The 27,124-nt window shown below is 39.9% G+C and overlaps 1 protein-coding gene across 13 annotated transcripts in view; it reads right to left on the bottom strand.

The window, feature by feature from the left end:
• The window catches only part of BBS10 (Bardet-Biedl syndrome 10), a 180,268-nt gene that overhangs the window by 91,535 nt on the left and 61,609 nt on the right, over positions 1-27,124 (bottom strand). For 2 of the 13 annotated variants that reach the window (XR_009702509.1, XM_061204944.1), the window contains one exon: positions 6,206-6,362. The exons of the other annotated variants lie outside the window; for them this stretch is intronic. Coding sequence is in view for 1 of the 2 variants with exons in the window: in XM_061204944.1 (XP_061060927.1) it covers positions 6,257-6,362 (106 nt within the window). In the remaining variant the exon portion in view is untranslated. Of the gene's footprint in view, positions 1-6,205; positions 6,363-27,124 lie in introns of those variants that run through there. 13 annotated transcript variants of the gene reach the window in all.

Raw genomic sequence — 27,124 nt, 5'->3', positions numbered from 1 at the left:
ACCGGGAAGAAATAGAAAATATAAACAGACCAATCACAAACACTGAAATTGGGACTGTGATTAAAAATCTTCCAACAAACAAAAGTCCAGGACCAGATGGCTTCACAGGCGAATTCTATCAAACATTTAGAGAACAGCTAACACCTATCCTTCTCAAACTCTTCCAAAATATAGCAGAGGGAGGAACACTCTAAACTCATTCTATGAGGCCACCATCACCCTGATACCAAAACCAGACAAAGATGTCACAAAGAAAGAAAACTACAGGCCAATATCACTGATGAACATAGATGCAAAAATCCTCAACCAAATAGTAGCAAAAAGAATCCAACAGCACATTAAAAGGATTATACACCATGATCAAGTGGGGTTTATCCCAGGAATGCAAGGATTCTTCAATATACGCAAACCAATCAATGTGATACACCATATTAACAAATCGAAGGAGAAAAACCATATGATCATCTCAATAGATGCAGAAAAAGCTTTCGACAAAATTCAACACCCATTTATGATAAAAACCCTCCAGAAAGTAGGCATAGAGGGAACTTATCTCAACATAATAAAGGCCATATATGACAAACCCACAGCCAGCATCATCCTCAATGGTGAAAAACTGAAACCGTTTCCTCTAAGATCAGGAACAAAACAAGGTTTTCCACTCTCACCACTATTACTCAACATAGTTTTGGAAGTTTTAGCCACAGCAATCAGAGAAGAAAAAGAAATAAAAGGAATCCAGATAGGAAAAGAAGAAGTAAAGCTGTCATTGTTTGCAGATGACATGATACTATACATAGAAGATCCTAAAGATGCTACCAGAAAACTACTAGAGCTAATCAATGAATTTGGTAAAGTAGCAGGATACAAAATTAATGCACAGAAGTCTCTTGCATTCCTATACACTAATGATGAAAAATCTGAAAGAGAAATTAAGGAAACACTCCCATTCACCATTGCAACAAAAAGAATAAAATACATAGAAATAAACCTACCTAAGGAGACAAAAGACCTGTATGCAGAAACTATAAGACACTGATGAAAGAAATTAAAGATGATACAAAGAGATGGAGAGATATACCTTGTTCTTGGATTGGAAGAATCAACATTGTGAAAATGACTCTACTACCCAAAGCAATCTACAGATTCAGTGCAATCCCTATCAAACTACCACTGGCATTTTTCACAGAACTAGAACAAAAAATTTCACAATTTGTATGAAACACAAAAGACCCCGAATAGCCAAAGCAATCTTGAGAAAGAAAAATGGAGCTGGAGGAATCAGGCTCCCTCACTTCAGACTATACTGCAAAGCTACAGTAATCAAGACAGTATGGTACTGGCACAAAAACAGAAATATAGATCAATGGAACAGGATAGAAAGCCCAGAGATAAACCCACGCACATATGGTCACCTTATCTTTGATAAAGGAGGCAAGAATATACAATGGAGAAAAGACAGCCTCTTCAATAAGTGTTGCTGGGAAAACTGGACAGCCACACGTAAAGAATGAAATTAGAACACTCCCTAACACCATACACAAAAATACACTCAAAATGGATTAAAGACCTAAATGTAAGGCCAGACACTATAAAACTCTTAGAGGAAAATATAGGCAGAACACTCTATGACATAAATCACAGCAAGATCCTTTTTGACCCAGCTCCTAGAGAAATGGACATAAAAACAAAAATAAACAAATGGGACCTAATGAAGCTTAAAAGCTTTTGCACAGCAAAGGAAACCATAAACAAGACGAAAAGACAGCCCTCAGAATGGTAAAAAATATTTGCAAATGAAGCAACTGCCAAAGGATTAATCTCCAAAATTTACAAGCAGCTCAATATCAAAAAAACAAACAACCCAATCCAACAATGGGTAGAAGACCTAAATAGACATTTCTCCAAAGAAGATATACAGATTGCCAACAAACACATGAAAGGATGCTCAACATCACTAATCATTAGAGAAATGCAAATCAAAACTACAATGAGGTATCACCTCATACCAGTCAGAATGGCCATCCTCAAAAAATCTAGAAACAATAAATGCTGGAGAGGGTGTGGAGAAAAGGGAACCCTCTTGCACTGTTGGTGGGAATGTAAATTGATACAGCCACTATGGAGAACAGTATGGAGGTTCCTTAAAAAACTAAAAATAGAACTACCATATGACCCAGCAATCCCACTACTGGGCATATACCCTGAGAAAACCATAATTCAAAAAGAGTCATGTACCACAATGTTCATTGCAGCTCTATTTACAATAGCCAGGACATGGAAGCAACCTAAATGTCCATCAACAGATGAATGGATAAAGAAGATGTGGCACATATATACAATGGAATATTACTCAGCCATAAAAAGAAATGAAATTGAGTTATTTGTAGTGAGGTCGATGGACCTAGAGACTGTCATACAGAGTGAAGTAAGTCAGAAAGAGAAAAACAAATACTGTATGCTAACACATATATACGGAATCTTAAAAAAAAAAGAAAGGTTCTGAAGAACGTAGGGGAAGGACAGGAATAAAGAGGCAGACGTAGAGAATGGACTTGAGGACACAGGGAGGGGGAAAGGTAAGCTGGGACGAAGTGAGAGAGTGGCATGGACTTATATATACTACCAAACGTAAAATAGATAGCTAGTGGGAAGCTGCCACATAGCACAGGGAGATCAGCTCTGTGCTTTGTGACCACCTAGAGGGGTGGGATAGGGAGGGTGGGAGGGAGGGAGGGAGGCACAAGAGGGAAGAGATATGGGGATATGTGTATATGTATAGCTGATTCACTTTGTTATAAAGCAAAAACTAACACACCATTGTAAAGCAACTGTACTCCAATAAAGATGTTATAAAACATGTAAATAAATTAGTTCCAGAAAAAAATAAAAATTAATAAATAAAATTAAAAAAAAAAAAAAGGACGTGACAACAGTAATACATTGAGATACATTGTGTCCTACCAATGAAGATGTATGTAAATACTTGGTCTTTTATATAATTTAACAGAGCCCTCAGCAAGTTAGGATCTTGCATTAGTTACTACTGGACTCTCTAGGTGTTTATATGGAGGACAGAATGTTCATTATTCTTATGTTTCTTTTGGATGCATAAATGGTAACAGAGACAGAGGAATTAAACTTTAGGCTCTCATCTGTTCAGAACTAACCACAAAGGACCAAACCACAAACAGCTGACACAGATTAACTCAATCCTCTTGACTGCTGTGGTTCCACATTCTTTGGTCATTAGTCGGATTTAGGTGACGACCTTCAAGCCTAGAACTGGCACCATACTTTCCCAGTTTGGATGCTGGCACAGTCTGCAGACCATATTAATCTTGTTTCAAAATGTCAGAATTCCAGTATTCAGAGCATCTGGAGCTGTGCAAATGTCCTTCCATAATACATTAGAAAATAAAATTATAATTGGTTTTATTCCTTTATTCCCTTGCGGCATCTTACCAAACTAAACCCCAGAGTTTCCAGCAGCAAACTTACTCCATTACTCCATTTTCTTGTCAGTGAGGCTGAAAAGAGTTATTATCTGGAAGCAGAAACTCAATGTAGAGCCAAACCTCAAACTTACACATCCATGAAAATTAAAGTCTCTCCTGACAAGGTAGGTCAAACATCACTGATGTGTGGCTATTGGGTGGTCAGTCTTATTCACTCCCTAATAAATATGAAGCAGCCAAAAAATAAGTTTTGTAATAAATAGGATCATAGTTTTCTGTCTGTCTTTCTTAAATATTACCTCTGATATTTAATTCCATTACTTCAGACTGAACTCTATGACATTTGACTCTTAATAACACACTTTAACACCGGGTTGTGAAGACTGCTGTGTGTGATTGCACAGATAATTCATTGCACGTGGTTATCTAGCTAAGGGGGCAAGTGAGGCTGAAAGATATTTGGTTTTATTTTTAATTCTAAAGCTTGATTGTAAGTACAGGCATACCTCATTTTATTGCACTTCGCAGATATTGTGATTTTTACAGATTGAAAGCTTGTGACAACCCCGAGATGAGCAAGTTTATTGGTACAATTTTTCCAACAGCATTTGCTCATTTCGTGTCTCTGTGTCACATTTGGGTAATTCTCACAATATTTCAAACTTTTTCATTATTGTTATATTTATTATAGTGATCTGTGATCAGTGATCTTTGATGTTACTATTGCAAAAAGATTATGACTCTCTGAAGACTCAGATGATGATTAGCTTTCTTTAGCAATAAAGTATTTTAAGATTAAGGTATGCACATTATTTAGACTTAATGTTATTGCACACTTAAGAGGCTACAGTATAGTGTAAACATAACTTTTATATGCAGTGGGAAACCAAAAAATTTGTGTAACTCACTTTATTGTAATATTAGCTTTATTGTGGTGGTCTGGACCCAAACCTGCAATATCTTTGAGGTAGGCCTGTATTAAGGATAAAGCCCGGAAGACTCAGAGCATAAGTGCATGGCGGAAACCACAGAACTGGGAAGAATAGATGATAATATCTCGGAGGACATAGGATGACAGCGAGCCATACACTACCAACTTCTAGATCATTCATAAGACCCTTCCAGAAATTTAGATCAGGCCTGGGGAGAAGGAGAGAAATGGAGAAGAAAGTGGAAAGGAAAACCCTGAATGTGGCAATTTATCTAAAGAAAATCAATTTTTCAAAAATGACTGAGTTATAATGATTTAGTAAGACTCTGTTTTTGCAATCTGCTAAACAGAAATTGGGGACTTGAGATCCAAACTCAGTTTTTAAGCATTTTTGAAAACCTGACTATGTACACAGCTGAGTAATAAGTCTGGGACTATCAAATTTACACCCCGCACATTAGCATTTATTAAGTTTCTATAGCATTGTCGTCAGTACACAAAGAGCCTTATACACATTATTGCATTTAGTCATTCCAGGGAAATGAGTAGTCTGAGAGGATGGCTGTATATTTTCTGTTTGCCTCTCCAGATCCTTACCCCCCTTGCTCTGTGGTAAGAGAGGCTGACTGACATGAACCAGATCAACTAGACACCTTATCCTCCTGCTTCTTGGTGGGTTTGGCCAATAGGAGAGCTGTGGAAAGTGAGATCGGGGTCCTTATTCCCCTGGTTCCCTTTATGTCATATTGCCATGGATTGTCTTAATCCCTCTCTTGAAGGTGATAGGCCCCTATTAGGCAGTCCTTCCCATTTGCTGCTGTTTTGGACTAAATATCTGTGTTCCCCCCAAATTCGTTTATCGAAGCCCTAACCCCCAAAGTGATGGTATTTGGAAGTGGTGCCTGGAGGGAGTAATTATGTTTAGATGAGGTCATGAAGGTGGAGTGCGCTTAGTGGAATTATTTTCCTTATAAGAAAAGGAAGAGAGACCAGAGCTTGCTCTCTCTCTCTGCCATGTGAGGACACAGTGAGAAGGCAGCTGTATGCAAGCCAGGAATCAAGCCCTCACCAGCAACCCAATCTGCCAGCACCTTGATCTTGGACTTCCCAGCCTCCAGAACAGTAGGAAACAAATGTCTGTTGTTTAAGCCACCCAGTCTGTGGTATTTTGTTATAGCAGTCCCAGCAGACTAAGACAGCTATCGTCTCAGAGTTCCAAGGACCATGGCCTCTGTGGACGCCTCAGGCACAGGGAAGGTCGGGGCCCCCTGATATTGCTGGTTTGGAAGTGCTGCACTATTCCTTATGGTTTCCATGAAGCCTGCCCACAATTTTGCAAATCACCACTTTCTAGTGACCCAGTTGGAGTCTGCCATCTCTTTCCTGCTAGGACACTCACTGATGTACGTGTATGTCCTAAGCAGAGACTGGGGACTACTTCTCATCAGGCATTTCCTCACCTTTGGGTTAAATGATTTTTCATGCTCTTTCAACTCTGAGAATCTTTCTGTGCTGCTTACAGTTATACTAATAAAAACATTCATTATGTTTTTATTCACTTGTACATGGAAGAGCAACATTTTCCTGTAAATACTCTTTACATTCTGTTGAGCAAAACCATTTTGTCTATCCTCCAGAAGCTGTTATTCTGTGATCCCTGCATTCAATTTAAAAGAAAAATGAATAAAGAAAATGCACCTGACAGTCCAACGTAGTGCTGGAGGGCAGCCATGAATCGGGAGTCCCTAGGGATGCAGCCCTGGAGTCCAAGGCCTCTCTGCTTGGGATGGCTAGTTTCCTAATTAGAGATGGGACTCAGAACCCAGGAATGCTGCTCACCAGATGAGGAAGGATTCTGTCCACAAACTCAGCCAGTTGCAGGGCTCAAACCTCTTGTCTGGACGTACAAGTTAACGCTCCTGAAAGCGTTTCCTGTGTATTCAGCTCCCCTGTTAAGACGGAGTCTGCAAACTCTATGGTAAAATACAGAGGAAAAAAATAACCCCCAACTCTTTCACAAATGATATTTTATTTGATCGAATGACTTTCTGCTTCACCTCTCTTTCCTTTAATCTTATACACACACACACACACACACACACACACACACACACACACACACTCCACACTCCTGCCAAACACCATTTTCAGGACAGTGCTTCTCAAATCATCTGAGTGAAGAACCAGTTTTTCTTTTGCCAATCCATCGTGAACTCACACTTTTACAAACCACAACAAAAAAGAATAACTAGTAAAATGGAATAAAAAGACACACAAAATACAAGCCAAGTTTTCTATTCTTAGTTTCAAAATATATAAAATTACTCTGACATATTGCTTTAAAAGTTTCTAAATGCTCACTCTCAATGCAATACTTACTTCCTTATGGACTGTGTTTAAAAATGATTAAAGAAGACAATTTAGGTGTTACAAACATCCCTTGTTTAACACTTCATGAAGCAGACAGTCTCCACTTGGAGAACTGCAAAACAGGGTGGAAGGCAGGATGTTTTTATCAGATAGGAAATAAAGAACAAGAAAAAGAAAAATAGAAAATATCTGATTGGCTGAAGTCACAGAGTCAACCTTGTTTGGGGTAAGAAGGAGCAAGGAAATAAGTATGGAACCCAGATTTGGCTTAGCGTTTGGGGTTGGCTGACTGGATATCCTGCATTTCTGATGAAGCAGAGCATTTACAGGGACATGAAAGTTATCTAAGTTTTGGTTTGCTGACGTGACACCAAGGGCAGAGGCGGCTCCATCTTGTGTCTAGAAATTTATTTCAACAACTGGTAACAAATACTTTGCTATTTGGTAACGGGCCATGGCCCACACTTCGAATAGCATTGACTTAGATGCATAGAGATTCATCTATGTAGTGTGTTGCATATATACAGAGATTTATTATTTATTATTTCTATATATACACATCACACTACACAGACAACATTATCCTTCTGATCCTCAATTACTTGTATCTTTAAAATAAAGCAAATCAAGGATTTCCCTGGCGGTCCAGTGGTTAAGACTCCCCACTTCCAATGCAGGGGGCACGGGTTCGATCCCTCGTTGGGGAACTGAGATCCCACATGCTGCGTGGTGTGGCCAAAAATAAAATAAAATAACATAAAGCAAATCATTTTTAATAATCTTTAAGGAGTCAAGATTTTTGTTTGAAAAGGTCTTTTTGCTTATTTTTTTCCACTCATAAATATTCAAAAAAATGCCAGTCTTCCAATGGACTCTTGGGTCCAAATAAAAATATATTGGCGACCCCAAATAAATACCTAGGAGTACTGATCTCTAATACTCAATGTTTGTCTGTTTTCAATGTGTTTCTGTTACCTGAAAACTCGATTCGCCTCTTGGTGGGTGTTGAGCCAAAAGACACAACCAAACGGAAGAGCAGGAAAGGAAGGATTTATCACTTACAGCGAGTAAAGAGAACACTGGGGGTCTTTCCCAAAGCAGTGTCTCGTTGAACAGCAAAACTGGGGAAGTTTTAAACTAAGGGCACATGCATATTCATGAAGGGGGTTGGGAGGTGTATGCATATTCATGAAGGGGCTTGAGCAGAAGATAATTCAGTATAGAATTGGGGCAAAGGTTGCCAGAGTCCAAGCCTCAGTTGATTGAATTCACGAGGGTCAGAAAAGGTCAACATCATCATTCCTTAGGTTCTGACCAGTCTGGGGTCTTAGCATGTAGTTACCATCCTCCACCTGGGTGGGGACCTTAGTTCCTGCAGAACTTAAAAGATATGTATCAGATTATATATCCCTTAAGGAAGAACTAGGACTCTGTTTTAAAGCTGAAGTATTGTTAGCTGACTACTTTTCCTTTGTTCCTGCATTCCCTTACTGCCCTTAAGGTCATTAATTACTGAGACAGATTCAAGGGCAAGCACTGTGGCCAGGCTTAGATCACAGAATAGCTTAGGCCAAAAAAGGCTTCTCTTCTGTCAAGAAAGCAACGCCTGGTTCTCCTTCTCTGGGTGAAACCAAGCAGGACCCTGTGGGGCCCTCCCAGGTACCAATCCTTTGCATGTCCCCCATTTCTTATTTGTAAGAAAGAGGCTTCAGCCTCCTAGTCCCTCCCTGAGTCCCAAAGGGCAGATTCAAACGGTTGCTCTCAGAAAAGTGAGGGGATGCAGAAACAAAGGAGGAGCAGTCAAGAAACAATAGTGCAGCGATAAAGCTGGGTCCTGGCTCCTCCTCAAGGCATGTACATAACAATACCTTTGAGTTCTTCTGCAGGAAATAAAGCCCCACCCAGGCGGAGGATGGTAACTTCAGGCAGAGCACAGGAGTCCTGGAGCACCGCCCCATTACCTCACCACCAACCAATCAGAAGAAAGTCTGCACTCAGTGGAAGATAACAAAGACTCTGACCCCCTCCCCATATGATTAACTGTGATTAGCTTCCCCTGTCTCCCTTTATAAACTCTCATGGTCAAGTAGAATCTTCAGAGTTGGTTCTTAGATGCGAGTCCACCTTCTCCCCAGGTTACTGGCCTCCTGAATAAAGCAACCTTTCCTTTCCAACCAACCCTTGTCTCTCAAATATTGGCTTTTGAGTGGCAAGCAGCTGAACCTGAGATCGGTAACACAGGGACCCCCCCAACCCTATCTGCTTACATTTCTTGTTAAGAACATTTTTATTCTTAAATGAAAAAAGAATGAGCTATCAGGAAACGACTGCATTTCACAAACACCTATGTTTCACTGCTGCATGTGAGGACATGGAAAAAGTATGCCCGAGAGAGGTGAAGAAATCAGTGTTTAAGAGTGCAAGGATTTGCAAATGTGCAAAGTGCAAATTCATTTATTAAAAACATGTGAGCACAACGAGCAAACTTTTACTTGTTTTAAAAATTCCCTCATCTGACATTGCTTTTATTCTACCTAAATTTTAGGATAAATATAAAATCACAGCAGAAGCCTACAGAAGGAAAAGCAGGTGCATATCATTAAGGAATAACAGTCTTGGAAAAATATGTGAAATTAAAGCTCGAAGGCTGTAGGCATTTATTCTCCTCACTCCCTTAGAATTTTGGAGACTGTGCATTCTATTTCCATAAAATGTGTTTAGTGTTTTAACATTTCCACCAATTACACCAAGCAATCTAATTTGACCTCTATGTAACAGGAATCCTTTCTTGGTGTTTTCATAACTTTATTACTATACAACACGAAAAAAAATGTTATGGGTTGTGGAATGTTGCCTGTCATATCAGTAAACAAAGGATGTTGTGGCCACCAAGCCATCAGCACTGCAGCTGCCCCAACTATGCACCCTGATGGGGATTCAGGATGGAGAAAAACAGGATACTGGCCCTAGATACCTAAAGTGCATATCAAAGGAATGATTTCAGTGAGCCCAGACTCTTGCATCTTCCCATACACAGAAAAGTGCCAAATTCATTAACTTGAGATGTCTGGTTTTCTTTAACTAACAGTAATCTTTTGATGTTCTGATTACCTGGTTTCTGTAACAGAAACTCCTATATATCCTGGCTCCGCCCTCACCTCTTCAGAGCTGTCCCTCAGAACTACCTGAGAGGCTGCCTTCCAGGCTTCAGTCCTTAGAAATTTTGCCAAATAAAACATAATTCTCAACTTCTAGGTTCTACGTTTGCTTTCAGTCGACAGGGTGATTCTTTTTAATTTTTATTGAAGTATAGTTGGTTTACAATGTTGTGTTAGTTTCAGGTGTACAGCAAACTGAATCAGTTATACATATACATATATCCACTCTTTTTTTTTTAGATTCTTTTCCCATATAGGCCATTACAGAGTACTGAGTAGATTTCCATGTGCTGTACAGCAGGTTCTTATTAGTTATCTATTTAATATATAGTAGTGTGTATATGTCAATCCCAATCTCCCAATTTATCCCTCCCCCACCATCGCCTGGTAACCATAAGTTTGTTTTGACAGGGTGATTCTTGATTGACTCTTAGATTGGAAAAAAGCCCCAAACCAAAAAACTAATGACTTTATCCCTCCCTTTGTAGGGGAGCAGAATTTGCCACTTAAAATATATCTCTTTGGCATATTAATTGTTTTAAGGTGGTTATTTTCTGAGAAATAGTAGGCGTGGGAAGGGTTCTGAAAACAAAGTAGGAGTTGCCCTTCTGTAAGAAATATTTACATTTGTAAGGGAAGTCTCTATTTGTAAGTGTGTCTCCCTCTTTGTACCTGGAAGAGGAAAGCTCTAGAAACTCTTATTAGTGGAAAAGGGGAAAAGGCAGGACTTAAAGCTGCATCATAATCATTCTTGTTCACTGTGCTTTTCCTGGTAACTTCCTGGTAACTGACTCTCCCCACCCTCAACATCTTTTGTCCTTAGCTGAAGGTGGTATTTAAGGTGAGGCCTTCAGCCATTTGGGGGAGTTACTCAGTTTTCCTGGGTCTCTCCCATGTACACATGTTGTTAAACTTTGTTCGATTTTCTCCTGTTAATCTGTCTCATGTCAATTTAATTCTTAGACCAGCCAGAAGAACGTAGAAGGGAAGAAGGAAAATGTCTTCCTCCCCGACACCTTCACCCTACAAATGCACACATACACATACTCCTGCCAAACATTGTTTTAAGGACAGTGCTTCTCAAACTATCTGAGGTGAAGAACTAGTTTTTCTTTTCTCAATCCATCATGAACTCACATTTTATAAACTACAACAAAACAGAATAACTAGACAATGGAAAAAAAGACATGCATAATGGGACTTCCCTGGCAGTCCAGTGGTTAAGACTCCACGCTTCCACTTCAGGGGGCACAGGTTCCAACCCTGGTCGGGGAACTAAAATCCCTCATGCCACACGGTGTGGCCAAAAAAAACCAAAGAAACAAAAAACAGCATGCAAAATGCCTCAATAGGGACTTCCTGGTGGTGCAGTGGTTAAGAATCCGCCTGCCAATGCAGGGGACACAGGTTCAATCCCTGGTCCAGGAAGATGTCACATGCCACGGAGCAACTAAGCCCGCGTGCCACAACTACTGAGCCCACGTGCTGCAACTACTGAAGCCCACGCGCCTAGAGCCTGCGCTCCACAACAAGAGAAGCCATCGCAATGAGAAGCCCGTGCACCACAACGAAGAGTAGTCCCCGCTTGCTGCAACTAGAGAAAGCCCATGCGCAGCAACGAAGACCCAACGCAGCCAAAAACAAATAAATTAATTAAAAAAAAAAAAGACAACCCTCAGCATGGGAAAAAAATATTAAAAAAAAAAAAAAATTCCAGTTAGTCACCAGCTTCTGTTAACACTATGGGGCACGGTTCAGCATTAAAAACAAAAAAAGTGCATTGATACAGATAGAAAAATAGATAGATGATAGAAAGTAAAGAAAGAGAGGAAGGAAGGAAGGAAGGAAGGAAGGAAGGAAGGAAGGAAGGGGGGAGGAGGGCAGGCAAGCCAATGTGGCAAAATGTTGATAATGCACATATTTAAGCAGACCTCTTCCTATCCCTGCACGGCCTGGGTGCAAATGGAGACTCCTATACCATGTGCCCAGATATTTAAAGTTATAAGGCAAACTCACAAGTAATAAAATATGTTCTATCTTTTACTTTACCAGTATGTCTCCATAATGACCTAGAAGCCAAGTTCAGATTTAGAATTCACAAACTCCTACAAGTTAGAACATGGCACTGTAAGGAGAGCCAACCCCTAGGCTCCTGGCCTGCAGCCAGTCCCCTTCCTTTCCCCCCACGCCCCAGGTCCATCTTGCACCATAAGGGACCTTATGCATATGCATGTGTGACACCTCAGTTCATGCATTCAAGCACCATCTGTGAGGTGGCAGAATATGCCACCCACAAAATATGCCACGTTGGCATAAGGATTATTTTGAGCTGAAGGCAACTGAGAAGAAGCAGATAGAAAATAAGCTCCCTACCCTTCCTCTATTTGCCTAAAAGCAGGACATAAATTTTCAAAGGTGTCCCTCTTCTCCTCTCTACCAGGAAGAACAAAAGTTAATCACCAGAGATAACTTTAGATCCTATATACCTGGAGATGGCACCACAGGAATCTACATAACAAACTTTACTAACCAGCTTTTATGTGCCATTAGTTTCCTATATATTTGCCTTCCCATTATTTGCTGTCCCTAGAGACTCAAGGTCCTTTTCCTTTATCTCATCACTTCTATAAAAATTTATCGTTCCTTTGCTAAGATACTATATAAACACAAGTTCTAACTAAATCTTTGGATTATTCATTTTTCCCTGGGTACCTCCCATGTATACATGAAGTATACTTATTAATAAATTTGTTTTATTTTCTCTTATTAATCTGTCTTTTGTTGTGGGGGTCATAGCCAAGGACTTAGAAGGGTAGAGGGAAACTATTTTTTCCTCCCCTCTATATCCACATCACAGCTCCCCACTCCCACAGACAACTGTTTCTTGGCCCAAGGGGTGTGCATAGTGGATGTGACCTAACGTCAGCAAAGCAGATCCCAAAATAAATGAAAGTAGCAGGAATTCCAGGGTCTAGGATACCTGAAGCATATGGAATAAAAGTGAGGGGCTGGGGGTGGGAGATAAACTCCAGATGGGGTGCCTTTTGACCTAGAACACTCCTCATCTCTTGGTGAGGAGTGAGGCTGGAGGAATAAAGAGGCCTCCAAAGTGTGGGCAGAATTGGATCTAGGTGAAGGGATATGTATTTTCAGTGAACTTATTCTCTCAGTTTTTAACATTGTGGCAAATGTTCCCCCACTTTTCTAAGAACACATTTGAGATGATTCAGGAAAAACAATTTTGTATCCTGTTCTTTTTACATATCATTCTAACAATTATAGGGGAGAACTTTTTAGCCAAGACCCCTGGAATAAAAGAGAGATTAACAAGAGAAAAACCAAAGAAGTTTATTAATATGTATACCTCATGTATACATGGGAGATACCCAGGAGAAAATGAGTAACTCTCCAAGGTAGCTTAGAATTCAGGCTTAATTACCATTCTAATGGGGAAAGGGGAGGAGGAATGTAGGCCTCTTATGGGAGAATAAATGATTTTTAGAAAAGATAAATTCTTAGAAGAATAGATGGGAGGTAGGATAGTTGGTGACAGAGTTTGGGGGTGGTGTTGACTTCTAGTATTTTCGGTGATAACAGTCAATTTTCCCTGGTTGATGAAACTCCTGGGGAGGGGATCTATGACAGTTGAGTTACCTTTGGAGGTTCCATCTTCAGGCAGATAAGGGGAGTTCAGAGAAAGCCCCTCCTTATATTTACTGTTTTTCCAGTGTCTACAGCTCAAAATAATCAATATACCAAAGTGGTATATTTTGAGGTGGCATGTCCTGAACTCAGTGTCAGTGTCAGTGTCAATTTCCAACTGACAAAACTCAGGCATGTGGTTACATCTGACTTCTAAGAGAGCTCAGAAATGCAGTCTGACAGTTTGCCCAGGAAAAGACGGAAATAATGTGACTCAACCTATCCAAACTCTTCCATATACTAATAGAGTAGATACCTGGAAGTTGTACAAGTAATTTATGGTTTCAGCTTGACAGTGGATGAAAGCATGAGGCCTCTAGGGGTCTCTGTGTCCTGGAGAACTCCATGAACCTCAACTTGGCTCAGTGTGGCCATGGATCTCTTAGACGTCTCCTTCAGCCTCCAACCTCCATACATTCCTAAGAGATGGAAAGCTCTTCTGAGGAGTCTGTACTGCTACCCAACCCTTCCAAATGTACTTCATGACATCAGTTCTGTTAGACCTAGTGTTTTAGCCAGTTTGGTGGGAATCACTGTATATGTCTCCAGGACTGTCACCTATTCACTCAATTCTTCATTAATTCCAAAACATGATGGAGGAGTCCATTATCGTCTTCCTAAGGAAAGCCTTAGTGAAATCAGGTGGATTTCAGAGCGTCCTCTCTGGCTAGGAAAACCTTTGGGTAAGCCCTTTGCATTCCCTCATCATCACCTCAGCAACCATCACTTAACAGGCATCCAATATTATGTATGTTAGATCAAACTAGATTGAATTGCTTTCAGGTTTGACAAGTCATTTTATTATGTGACTCTCTACCTTTTTAATTGAAATTTTTATTGCAATAATTATAGATTCACATGCAGGTGTGAGCAATAATACAGAGAGTGCACTCTTCCTAGTTTTTCCCAATGGTAACATTTTGCAAAACTATAGTGTAAATCACAGCCAGGAAGGACACTGAGTTGAATGCAATCCACCAATCTATTCTCCTCATCCTGGGTCCTTAACCCCTAGCAACCACCAATCTGTCCTCCATTTATAAAATTTTATCTTTCAAAAATGTTATATAAATAGAATCATATAGTATGTAACCTTTTGGGGTTTTAATTTTTTTCCCTCAGGGTAATTCCCTGGCGATTCATACAAGTTTTTGAGTATATTAATAATTTGTTCCCTTTTTTATTGCTGAGTAGTACGTTATGGTATGTATATACCAGTTTGTTTACTCACCTTTTGAAGGACATCTGGACTGACTACAGTTTTTAGCTATTACAAATAAAGCTGCTATGAACCTCCATGTACAGGTTTCTTCCATTTTTTATAGTTCTACTTTTTAGAGAAATATTGTGACTGAACCAATCTATTTACTCTCATACCCTGAAAAGTCCTGGTGCCCTTAATAACTACCTCCATTCCCACTTTTTTTTCAGCACCACCCTGGCATATAGCTTCACCTCTGAATACTGCTGGCTTTACCTTCTTCATATGTCTTCTGTTGCCAGAAATTTATTCAGGAGTCCAGATTTACTCTGTGCCTAATACTCTTGGACTTGAATCTTGGATCTACTTTCTCTTTCTAGCCACCTTTTTGTAGATCTTGAAAATTTTTTGTCTTACCCACTCCAACCCTCAGTTCCTTGTGGACCCCCAAGGTCCTAACCCTGGGCTAGTTCTCCCCAGGGGAGAACCTTTACCTCACATTTACTATGCAGAAACTTCCACTCTAGCCTATACATGGACACTCAGTAGACACCACTTTGCAACTGGAAGCAATACTGTCCCTTTCATGTGAGGTTACCATGCGCCCTCAGCAGACACTGAATCTGCTGGTGCCTTGATCTTAAGACTTCACAGCCTCCAGAACTGTGAGAAATAAATGTTTGTTGTTTATAAGCCACCCGATTTATGGTATTTTCTTATAGCTGCCTGAATGGACTAACACATCAAGAAAGAAAAGAAAGGAAAGGAATGGACTTGGACTTTTTTCTATAGCCCAGAGCAGAGCTGATCTAAGCCACTCGAGGTCATTCCCTAGAAATCAACAACTACATTCTTCTAGGACATGGCCATCAGTAATCTATCATCCCAGGAGAAGACATTTGTGGTTTCTGCACTACTTTTCCTGAATTCCAAATAATAGCTTCCATCAGACCAAATCAAGAAGGGAAGAAATGCACTTTGTAGAAGGGTATAAGTTTCTATTCTAAGTCATTTTTCACCTTATGCTCAAAGGACTTTCACTGGAAATGGGGTTTCTCTAATTTTTCTGAGAGAACATCTGGAAAGATAATTCAAAACTGAGACTGTCAAAATATCACTGCCAAAGTGTGCATCATTTTGGACAGGGTTTTAATTCACTGTAGTCGGCCTGTGCCCCTGGGAGCTGAGCTTTGTGCTCGAAGTCATAATAAGATTACCTGCCTTTCTCAATCCCTGTGTTATCAATCAATCCTGTGGTTGATGAAGTTACATAAAATAATCACATAAGCCTCTGATGCAATGATGATGATGACAAAAAAGCAGTGAAATAAAATAGGGCCAGAACAAATTAATCCCCCTGTGTAAAAGTTAAAGCTAGAGAAATTGTAAACTTAGGACATTGTCATTAAATATCAGGATTTATCATTTATACCCAAACACTGGATTATAGCCATTCTATAAGGCAAATATTTCAAGAATCTCAGGTTTAAAGTTATCTTAAACGTCATTAGTTGCAGAGATAATAAACTGACCATGGGCCAAACGTGCAGACATGTTGTGTGTCCCACAGTGTTTCCCCCCCTGTCCCCATGGAACAGGATAGCACATTTAAAAATCAGGAGGTCATACAAATGAGAATTCCCAGCTTCTCTTGAAAAACAGGAAAATTTCTCAACACAGGACCCAAATTCCTGCATGGAAACTCTTGGTGCTGAACAACAACTGATCGTGCTCTTCAGACAGAATATTCACAGACCCCATTACTCCCTATTATATCTCCGACTTACGGGCCAGAAGCCTGCTACTGTTTATCACAATGCTGTAACTATTTCACCTGGAGGTAAGGGAGAAGTGAAGTACTTCTTCCACTTGGCCTCTTCTTTTGGCCTAGCCTCTGCAGGCATCTGAATGTGGGAGCCTGATCTGGCTGACAGCCTCCTCCCTACTTGATGCTTGGGTCCTCACATAACCTCTTCAATCTACGTATAGTCATAGGGAATTCACCCTCCCTGAGGCAGCCAGCTCCATCTTTAGTCAGCTCTGAACATCAGAAAGCTCTTAATATTGAACAGAAATGTATCTTCCTATAGTCTTCACTAGTCCTAGTGCAATTCCTGGAGCCACACACCATGCAGAACACTAACAAATACCAAATAATGCAATGAATTTTGCAAAGCACTTAGCCCAGAGCCTGGCATGTAGTAGGTGCTCAGTAAGTGTTGGTTTCCTTCTCTGCTCCATTTTTATTTTTTATTTAATTTTTTAATAATATTTATTTATTTTATTTCATTTTTTGGCTGCGTCGGGTCTCAGTTGCAGCACGCAGGCTCTTTGTTGTGGCGCAGGGCTTCTCTCTAGTTGTGGTGCATGGGCTCAGTAGTTGCGGCGCGTGGGCTTAGTTGCCCACAGCCCCACCCTCCGGCATGTGGGATCTTAGTTCCCCAACCAGGGATTGAACCCAAGTCCCCTGCATTGGAAGGTGTATTCTTAACCACTGGACCACTAGGGAAGTCCCTCTCTGCTCCATTTTTAAATTTAACAACTATTTGACAAACATTTGTTGAGTGCCTACTATGTGTCAGGCACTCTACTGGGAGCCAACAATAAAAAGATGAATAGGGCTTCCCTGGTGGCGCAGTGGTTGAGAATCTGCCTGCTAATGCAGGGGACACGGGTTCGAGCCCTGGTCTGGGAAGATCGTACATGCTGCGGAGCAACTAGGCCCGTGAGCCACAACTACTGAGCCTGCGCGTCTGGAGCCTGTGCTCCACAACAAGAGAGGCCACGATAGTGAGAGGCCCGCGCACCACGATGAAGAGTGGCCCCCGCTTACCGCAACTAGAGAAAGCCCTAGCACAGAAACGAAGACCCAACATAGCAATCAATCAATCAATAAATCTTAAAAAAAAAAAAAAAAAGATCAATAAAACACAGTCCCTGAATCCTAGAAACTAACAACCTAGTAGGCTGAGATTGATCTGTGTGCATTCTTTTACAAAGCTGGGTTAGAAGTATGTAAAGGACTCCCAAATTAGAGTAGGACATTCTACTTGATTTTTGTGGGGAAGTAGGGTTGTCCAGGTGTGTAGTTTGAAAATTATTTGTCTAGTACCTAAAGGCTGGCATGTACTTTGGGAGCAAAATCACATTGCCCCTGCCTCAGTGACAATATATAGTAAATTTGGCTTTGTATAGGAGGATTAAAGACCTAAGGAGTCTTAGTATCAGTTGGAACATGCCTTCACTAATACTTTCATTTAAAAATCTTAGAATATGATAAATCTGAGATAGTAAGCACAGTGAGCTATAGGATCAAAGAGAGTGGACATCTGACCCATTTTTGGTTATTTACAAATAACATCGTAGAAAATTTTAAGGGTGTTGAGGCAATAGGGCAGGGAGATGTGAAGACATCCTCCCCAGAACTTGGGGTCTGTAGGTAATACTCAGGTTAGTGGTCTCCTCATTGTCCCCTTGTGCCCCCCACCCAAACCCTACTTCCTCTCAGTAGGTGTCTAGAGAGTGGCTTCAATTTGTGAATTCTGCAACTAGATAATGTTTAAGATAACATGCCTTAAGGGGGGAATTCTGACAAGTAGATGGGATTAGAAGTTTTCTAAATATATATTGAAGAAACTCTGACACCAAAAGCACAAGCAACAAAAGCAAAAATCAACAAGTGGGACTACATTAAACTAAAATGTTTCTGCACAGCAAATGAAAAAAAAAATCAACAAAATGGAAAGGCAACCTAAGTAATAAGGGAAAAGATTTGCAAACCATATTTCTTATAAGGGATTAATATCCAAAATATAGAAAGAACTCACACAACTTATAACAAGTAAACAATTTGATGAAAAAATGGGCAGAGAAATTTAATAGACATTTCTTCCAAAGAACATCCAAATGGCCAACAAGTACATAGAAAAATGCTCAACATTACTGATCATCATAGAAATGCCGATGAAAACTACAATGAGATATCATCTCACGTCTGTTAGAACGGCTACTGTCAACAAGACAAGAGATAAGAAGGATATGGAGAAAATGGGCACTGTTGGTGGAAATGTAAACTGGTTTAGCCACTACAGAAAGCAGTATGGAGGTTCCTCAAAAAATTAAACAGAACCACCATATGGACCAGCAGCCCCCCTTTTGGGTACATATTCAAAGGAAATGAAAACAGGATATTGAAAAGATATCTGCACTCCCATGTTTATTGCAGCATTATTCACAATAGGCAAGATATGGAAACAAACTAAGAGTCTGTCAATGGATGAATGGATAAAGAAGATGTGGGGAATTCCCTGGTCCAGTGGTTAGGACTCCGTGCTCTCACTGCCGAGGGCCTGGGTTCAATCCCTGGTCAGGGAACAAAATCCCATAAGCCATGTGCGCAGCCAAAACAAACAAACAAAAATGTGGTATACGTACAATGAAATATTATCCAGCTATGAGAAAGAAGGAAATTCTGTCATTTTTCAGCAACATGGATGGACCTTGGGGGCATTATGCTAAGTGAGCTAAGTCAGACAGAGAAAGATAAATACTGTATATCACTAATATGTGGAATCCAAAGAAGCCAAAATCATACAAACAGAGAGTAGAAGGGATGTTACCAGGGGCTGAGGGTGGGGGAAATGGCGAGATGTTGTTTAAGGGGACAAACTTGCAACTAGAAGATGAATAAGTTCTGGAGATTTAATGCACAGTATTGTAATTACAGTCAGCAGTACTACATTACATACTTCAAAGTTGCTAAGAGACTAGATCTTAAATGTTCTCACTATGTTAATCATGTGACTATGGAGGTGTTAGCTAAGCTAAGGGGGTAATCAATTTGAAATATATGAATGTAGTAAATCAATGCAGTTGTACACCTTAAACTTACACAATGTTATGTGTCAACTATATTTCAACAGAAAGGAAGGAAGGAAAGAAGGGAGGAGGGAAGGAATTAACTGCACCCAAGGCAGTTTCCTAGAGTGGCCACCTGCAAGGCCACCAGTCCTGGACCTGCTAGGCTGTTGAAGCCCATTCATGAACAGGTAGAACACCTTCAAAGGGACAGTGTCAGACATGGGAGCAGGGCTGTATCGTGTGTCTGCATACTCACTCATGTCTCTTGCATGCCACATTTCCATCCTTGATATTTATACCATATAAAAATTGGGTCAGCCCTTCAACTTAAAATTCAAGGTCAGAGACTTGCTAGTCTTGATTGTTTTTATTCTGTATCCCTTTGGGGTGGATAAACTGGGGTGGATAAAGCTTTGTATTGATATTTGGACCATTAAAAAACATTTCTCTCAGATCCTTTTTGGAATATTTATTATTTTAAGAGTCAGGATCAAATTATTAATAAGATTGATGCCCTCAAAGTGAACACAATTTTTTGCCACCCCTAAATAAAAGGACAGGCTCTAGAACAAGGAAAGTGAATAGTCAGGTTAGGTATGTTCTGTTCAAACTCCCCAGGAATTTTGTGTCCAGTTGAAGAAGAATTTTAAATTATTATTTTTCTTATATTTCTCTTTTTTCCAAATAGGACTTAGTAAACATATTTAAAAGCTGGTAAACAGAATAGTGAATTCACTCCAAGCCATGTCATGTGAAAAGGGAACAGAAAATTTCTGACTTTGTCCTAGGTGAGATATCCTATAAATCTTTCTTAGAGAAACAAATGCATCAGCACTTGCAGATATATGTACCAGAATATTTTTTGAAGCATTATTTTTTCTTCTATTAAATTTTTTTATTACATCTATACATATCCATAATCAGTATATAGTTCCGCATATTTTTTTCCACTCAAGATTGTTTTTAAAATCTAAACATGTTGTTACATATACATCTAGTCCATTTATTTTAACTATGATATTCTATGATATAACTACATCAGTTTATTTATTGATTCCCATATTACAGAGCATTATCTTTAATAATAAAAAGCTAGAAATAAAATGTACATCTGCAAACGAAAATCGTTGAATAAATAATGATATACCTGTATCATAGAATATACGCAGCCATTATAAAGAATGAGAAAAAGGCATTAATTTGGAAAGATGTCCATGATAAATTACCAAGCATAAAGAATAATCTTGTTTTTGTTTAAAAAACTTAAAAAACTCTATATGTATACTATATATGCATATGTGAGTTTATATAAACATGGAAAAACATACCCTATAAACCCAATGAAAAGATACCCAATAAACAAAATGTTAACACTGACTGATTTACATGGTAGTGGAACCAGATGGGTGGGGGAGGAAGAGACTATATATTTTTATTTTATATGGTTCTGTATTGTTTGATTTAGCATGTTACTTTTAGAGTTTAAGACAGCAACAATAATAAAGCACTAAAACGAACAACAACAAAAAAGAAATTGTTAGCACTTGATATTTGTTTTAGACTCTTTTTTTTGATGATCTGCTATCTCCCAAACAATCCCCCCTTTCCCATCTCCCTCAGAAATGTCCCTCAAAGTCTCAGTGTCTATGCTAATTCCTCATTTTTGTGCCAGATAATAACCTAATTCACACTAAAGTGTGAATGATTGTCATCTTAACTGTTACTCTTCCCAGGGATGTTTGAATTTTTTAAAGGGCTGTGGATGGGCTGTAAGCTGTAACTTCATTCCTCTCGGTGCTTTTATTCCTCTCAGTTTCAGACAAGAGTGGGATGACTGCGGGCTTTTGGCAAAGAAGTCTTTCTGGTGGCCCTCACTTCTGGACTCACCACAGACCACTTATTCCAACTATATGTGCCCAGGCTCAGTTAGGGGACAGCATCCTTGTGCAGCTCCTTAAGATTACAGTTTCAGGAAGGCCCTTGTCCTTTTATACTGAAAAACTGAAAAAAGTTTCCACAGTTACAGCATCCTGTGGAAACTGAATCATCCAAACAGATTCTAAGAAGACATATTTCATTTTCTGGACAGCAGAGGTGAGGAGAGGATTTTATTTCTGTTTTCTTCCTTCTTGCTACACATAAAGTTCCTGAATCTACAGAGAAATCGATGATCCGTTATTTATTTTTCTCCAAGCGGACTGGCCACCTGGATTTTTCCTGCAAGGACAGAATTGCTCAGACCAATCTCAATAACCTGAGGCAAACTATTAATAACATTGGCAGGGTCTCCGAGGCTGTCATTCCTCTCACGGTGGGGCCCCCTGAGGCCCCTGAAATCCCGGGTCCTGCTTCTGATGGTAACAAGGGTTCCAGGCGTGTGTAGAAGCACATGTGCATTCACAACACCTAAGAACTCCTCCTGGAAGTGTTCCTGTTGACAAGATGATGTTTTCAACGGTCCAATTTGGGGGATTTTAGTTGTGGTGAAAGTGGGTGAGAATGAGTCAGTCTACATTTCACGATCTCTTTAAATGCTGGGAGAACAGTGCAGCCAGCAAAGCTCTCTCACCCCACCCATTCCACTGGGACTCTCACTTGAGGTCCAAAAGGTGCCTGGCGGGCCAGAGGAGGGTCCAGTGTTTGTTCTCATTTACTTTGAGCTCAAAGTTGCCTTTAACTAGCTCTCCGCTGCTTTGCACATCTCCCCACAATATAAAACCATTTAATTAAAGGGAGAGGAACAAAAAGAGAGGTTACCTCAGGACACTTAACTGGTTTCCTCTAGAGCAGTGATTCTCAACTAGAGTGGATTTTGCCCCCCCCTAGAGAATATCTGGCAACGTCTGGAGACATTTTTGGTTGTCACAACTGGAGGTGGGGAAGGGGTGAATGCTACTGGCATCTAGTGAGTAGAGGCCAGAGATTCTGCTTCACACCCTGCAATGCACAGATAACTCCCTACTAAGAATTGTCCAATCCCAAACGTCAATAGTAATGAAGCTGAGAAGCACTGCTTTCAGTACTTGATCTATTGCTAGTGTGTAACTCTTGATGAAGTCTATGGGGGAACTTTTCTTTTTCTTTTTTTTTTTTGGAGTATAAGTGCTTTACAATGTTGTGTTAGTTTCTGCTGTACAATGAAGTGAATCAGCTATATGTACACATATATCCCCTCCCTCTTGGATTTCCTTCCCACCCCTGCCCCCATCCCACCCATCTAGGTCGTCGCGGAGCACCGAGCTGAGCTCCGTAATATACAGCACGTTCCCACTAGCTATCTATTTTATACATGGTAGTGTATTTATGTTAAACCTAATCTCCCAATTCGTCCCACCCTCCCCTTCCCCCTGTGTCCACATGTCCATTCCCTACGTCTATGTCTACGTCTCTATTCCTGCCCTGCAAATAGGTTCATCTGTACCATTTTTCTAGATTCCACATATATGCGTTAATATACGATATTTGTTTTTCTCTTTCTGGCTTACTTCACTCTGTATGACAGACTCTTGATCCATCCACATCTCTACAAATGACCCATTTTTGTTCCTTTTTTTTTTTTTAACATCTTTATTGGAGTATAATTGCTTTACAATGTTGTGTTAGTTTCTGCTGTATAACAAAGTGAGTCAGCTATACGTATACATATATCCCCATATCTCCTCCCTCTTGCGACTCCCTCCCACCCTCTCTATCCCACCCCTCTAGGTGGTCACAAAGCATGGAGCTGATCTCCCTGTGCTATGTGGCTGCTTCCCACTAGCTATCTATTTTACATTTGGTAGTGTATATATGTCAATGCTACTCTCTCAGTTCGTCCCAGCTTACCCTTCACCGTGTCCTCAAGTCCATTCTCTATGTCTGCGTCTTTATTCCTGTCCTGCCCCTAGGTTCTTCAGAACCTTTTTTTTTTTTTTAGATTCCATATATATGTGTTAGCATACGGTATTTGTTTTTATCTTTCTGACATACTTCACTCTGTATGACAGATTCTAGGTCCATCCACCTCACTACAAATAACTCAATTTCGTTCCTTTTTATGGCTGAGTAATAGTTCATTGTATATACGTGCCACATCTTCTTTATCCATTCATCTGTTGATGGACACTTAGGTTGTTTCCATGTCCTGGCTATTGTAAATAGAGCTGCAATGAACATTGTGGTACATGACTCTTTTTGAAGTATAGTTTTCTCAGGGTATATGGCCAGTAGTGAGATTGCTGGGTCATATGGTAGTTCTATTTTTAGTTTTTTAAGGAACCTCCATACTGTTTTCCTTAGTGGCTGTATCAATTTACATTCCCACCAACAGTGCAAGAGGGCTCCCTTTTCTCCGCATCCTCTCCAGCATTTATTGTTTGTAGATTTTTTGATGATGGCCATTCTGACCGGTGTGAGGTGATACCTCATTGTAGTTTTGATTTGCATTTCTCTAATGATTAGTGATGCTGAGCAGCTTTTCATGTGCCTCTTAGCCATCTGTATGTCGTACTTCTTTGCTCTCCTCTCCGTTTCAGAAACCAAATTGGCCTGAGTATCTATTGAGTTTATGACACCAAATTGAATTAGAATAAAATCTTTGGCAAACGTTAGATATACCAGAGAATATAAACTAGATGTTTCTGAATCTGAATAAAAACAATTCATTTTGGCCTTCATTTTGGACTAAACAAGGTAGAACAATGTCAAAACTGCTTGATTAAAGGGTATGTTTTGTCTCTTGACGTAGTAATCTGTGGGCCACCTGAACTAGAATCATCTAGAGCTCCTATTAAAAATGCTGTTTCCTGTGCCCCCTCTTGTCTGCTAGCCAGAATCTCTGAGCATTATGTCCCCGCCTTCACCCCTGTCCTCCCCCACCACACAGCAACGAGCAAACAGCTACGTAGCTCTCAGAACACTAACATCCAATGCGTGTGAATGATTGATATTATTTGTCATGATCATTTGGGGGTATAATAAATCAGGTCTTCATCCCTGATTCCTGGCACAGAGCTCCTAAAACTCTTGGAATCTGCTGTCTTTTGTATGTTAATGAGATGACTCATGGAGGGACCCTAGGTAGCTTCAGGATGGGGGCTGGTTGCCACAAAGAAAACATCTGTGCAATTAGAGGGTTAGAATATTTAGCCCCACCTCCACCCCTACCTCCGGGAGGGGAAAGGAGATGGAAATTGAGGTTAATCATGATTGACTATTGATTTAATCAACTATGGCTCCATAATGAAACCTCCATAAAACCCCTAAATGATGAGGTTTGGAGAGCTTCCTGGTTGGTGAACACATCAAGGTGCTGGGAGGGTGGTATGCCAGGAGAGGGCATGGAACCACCATACAGCCCCTCCCCATATCTTGCCCTATGCATCTCTTCCATTTCGCTGTTCCTGAGTTATATCCTTTATTATAAACCAGTAATACTAAGCAAAGCACTTTCCTGAGTTCTGTAAGTCACACTAGTGAATTATTGAATCTGAGGGCAGACTTCATGGGAACTTCTAAATTGCTACTACCCTGCCAGGCAGAAGTGTGGCTGGCCTGGGGACCCCATTTGCAGCTGTGTCTGAAGGTGGGGCAGTTTATGGGACTGAGCCCTTAACTTGTCGGGTTTGTGCCAACTCTGGGTAGTGTCAGAATTGAACTGAATTGTTGGACAACCAGTTGGTGTCAGAGAATTAGAGAATTGGAGAATTGGTTGGTGTTGGAATGATGTATTTGGTGTCAGAAAAAAACCCACAATTTTCTTACCCTAAAGTAATAGAAACCACAGAAAGAGAGAGTAAATCGTATGCCAGGAAAATAATATAGTCTTAAAATCTTAATACGATAACTTTTCAATAATCTATGAAGTTAAAATATTCCAGAAATTTTCTCTTGATTTCTGATTCCACATTTATATCGTGCTTAGATTAATCAATTGTAAAGTACAGAATCTATACTCAAAGCAAGATATTTAAAAACTTTCCACCACCCCCAAAATGTTCCAAGATATTATATAAGATGTTTATTAACTCAGAATCTATAGTTTAACTAGGAAGAATTATTAATACAAACAATTAGTAATAATAACTCTCAAGAGATGTTACTAGTACAATACTAAGAATATTGCTCCTGCAGAAATGAATGAGTGACACATTCTTAGATGTTGCTATCTGCATATTATCTGTGGGAGGACAAGGAGAGTCTCTGTACTCTCTACTTTGCACATCATTTTTTTTTCAACATCTTTATTGGAATATAATTGCTTTACATTGTTGTGTTAGTTGCTGCTGTATAACAAAGTGAATCAGCTATACGTATACATTTATCCCCATATCCCCTCCCTCTTGCGTCTCCCTCCCACCCTCCCTATCTCACCCTTCTAGGTGGTCACAAAGTACCGAGCTGATCTCCCTGTACTTTGCACATCATTTACTTCTTAATGGCAAAATGACAACATGTGAACAGCAAGAGAGAAAACTGAAGACTCACTGCTTCAAGGAAAATAACTTTGATACAATAACTTTGCCACCGGGGACAAGTCTTAGTGCATAGCCTATACGTCATCCATCAGAAGACTGCTGTGGTCATCTGGGTGCTCTTTAATCTCTATATCTGGAGGTTCCTTGTCGCTACCTTGACATTCTCTGGATCTTACTGACTCAGACTAAGATCACTGGCTCCTACTACTGCAGGCCACCGAATATAAGCAAATGCTTACTCTCCATCTACCTGTTTTTATCTTTACCTGTTTATTCTGAGGAGTCAGCTTCCCCAGATCCCATCGCAGTTCCTCCTGAAGGCCACTTAACTTCCCAGCCCAAAGTCACCTGCTCTTCTAGAAGTTGGAGAGAGATCTGAAGAGAGATCTTAGAACTTTAGGGTTGAGAAGTGGCTTCTTTTCTTCCCTTTCACATGTCAAACTGTAAGTACCATTTGGCCAACTCACTTCCCAGAATATGACAAGGACACTGCCAGCAGGGACCATCTCCCTTTCTCTGGCCCTCTTTTCTTCTCTTTAATCCTCAAAACATTTGAATTTTGGTCTTCAGTAAATGCAGAGGTGATTTAAGCTGCTTGCAAAGAGAACTTGATGCTTAGGGGAAAGCAAGTAGGTTGTTAGTAACCTCCCCACACCCTGTCCCAAATTAAGTATTTTTTAATTGTGCATGTAAGTTTCATTGGAAAAAAAAACAAAACAAAACTAGAATTCTCTAAGGCAGCTCTGTCCAATAGAAATATAATACGAACCACATGTATAATTTTAAAGTTCTAGTAATCACTCAGATATATATATATATATTTTTTTTTTCAGATTCTTTTCCGTTATAGGCTATTACAAGATATTGAATATTGTTCCCCGTGCTATACAGTAAATCCTTGTTGCTTACCTAAAAAAATAAAACAAACAAAACAAAAAAAAGAAAAAAAAACAAAACAACAACAAAAATAAGTTCTTCTAGTAATCACA

Source organism: Eubalaena glacialis, chromosome 11, assembly GCF_028564815.1.
Source record: "Eubalaena glacialis isolate mEubGla1 chromosome 11, mEubGla1.1.hap2.+ XY, whole genome shotgun sequence".
Lineage (NCBI taxonomy): Eukaryota > Metazoa > Chordata > Mammalia > Artiodactyla > Balaenidae > Eubalaena > Eubalaena glacialis.
Note: the sequence above shows the minus strand (reverse complement) of the source record. Positions and strands in the feature narration are given on the sequence as shown.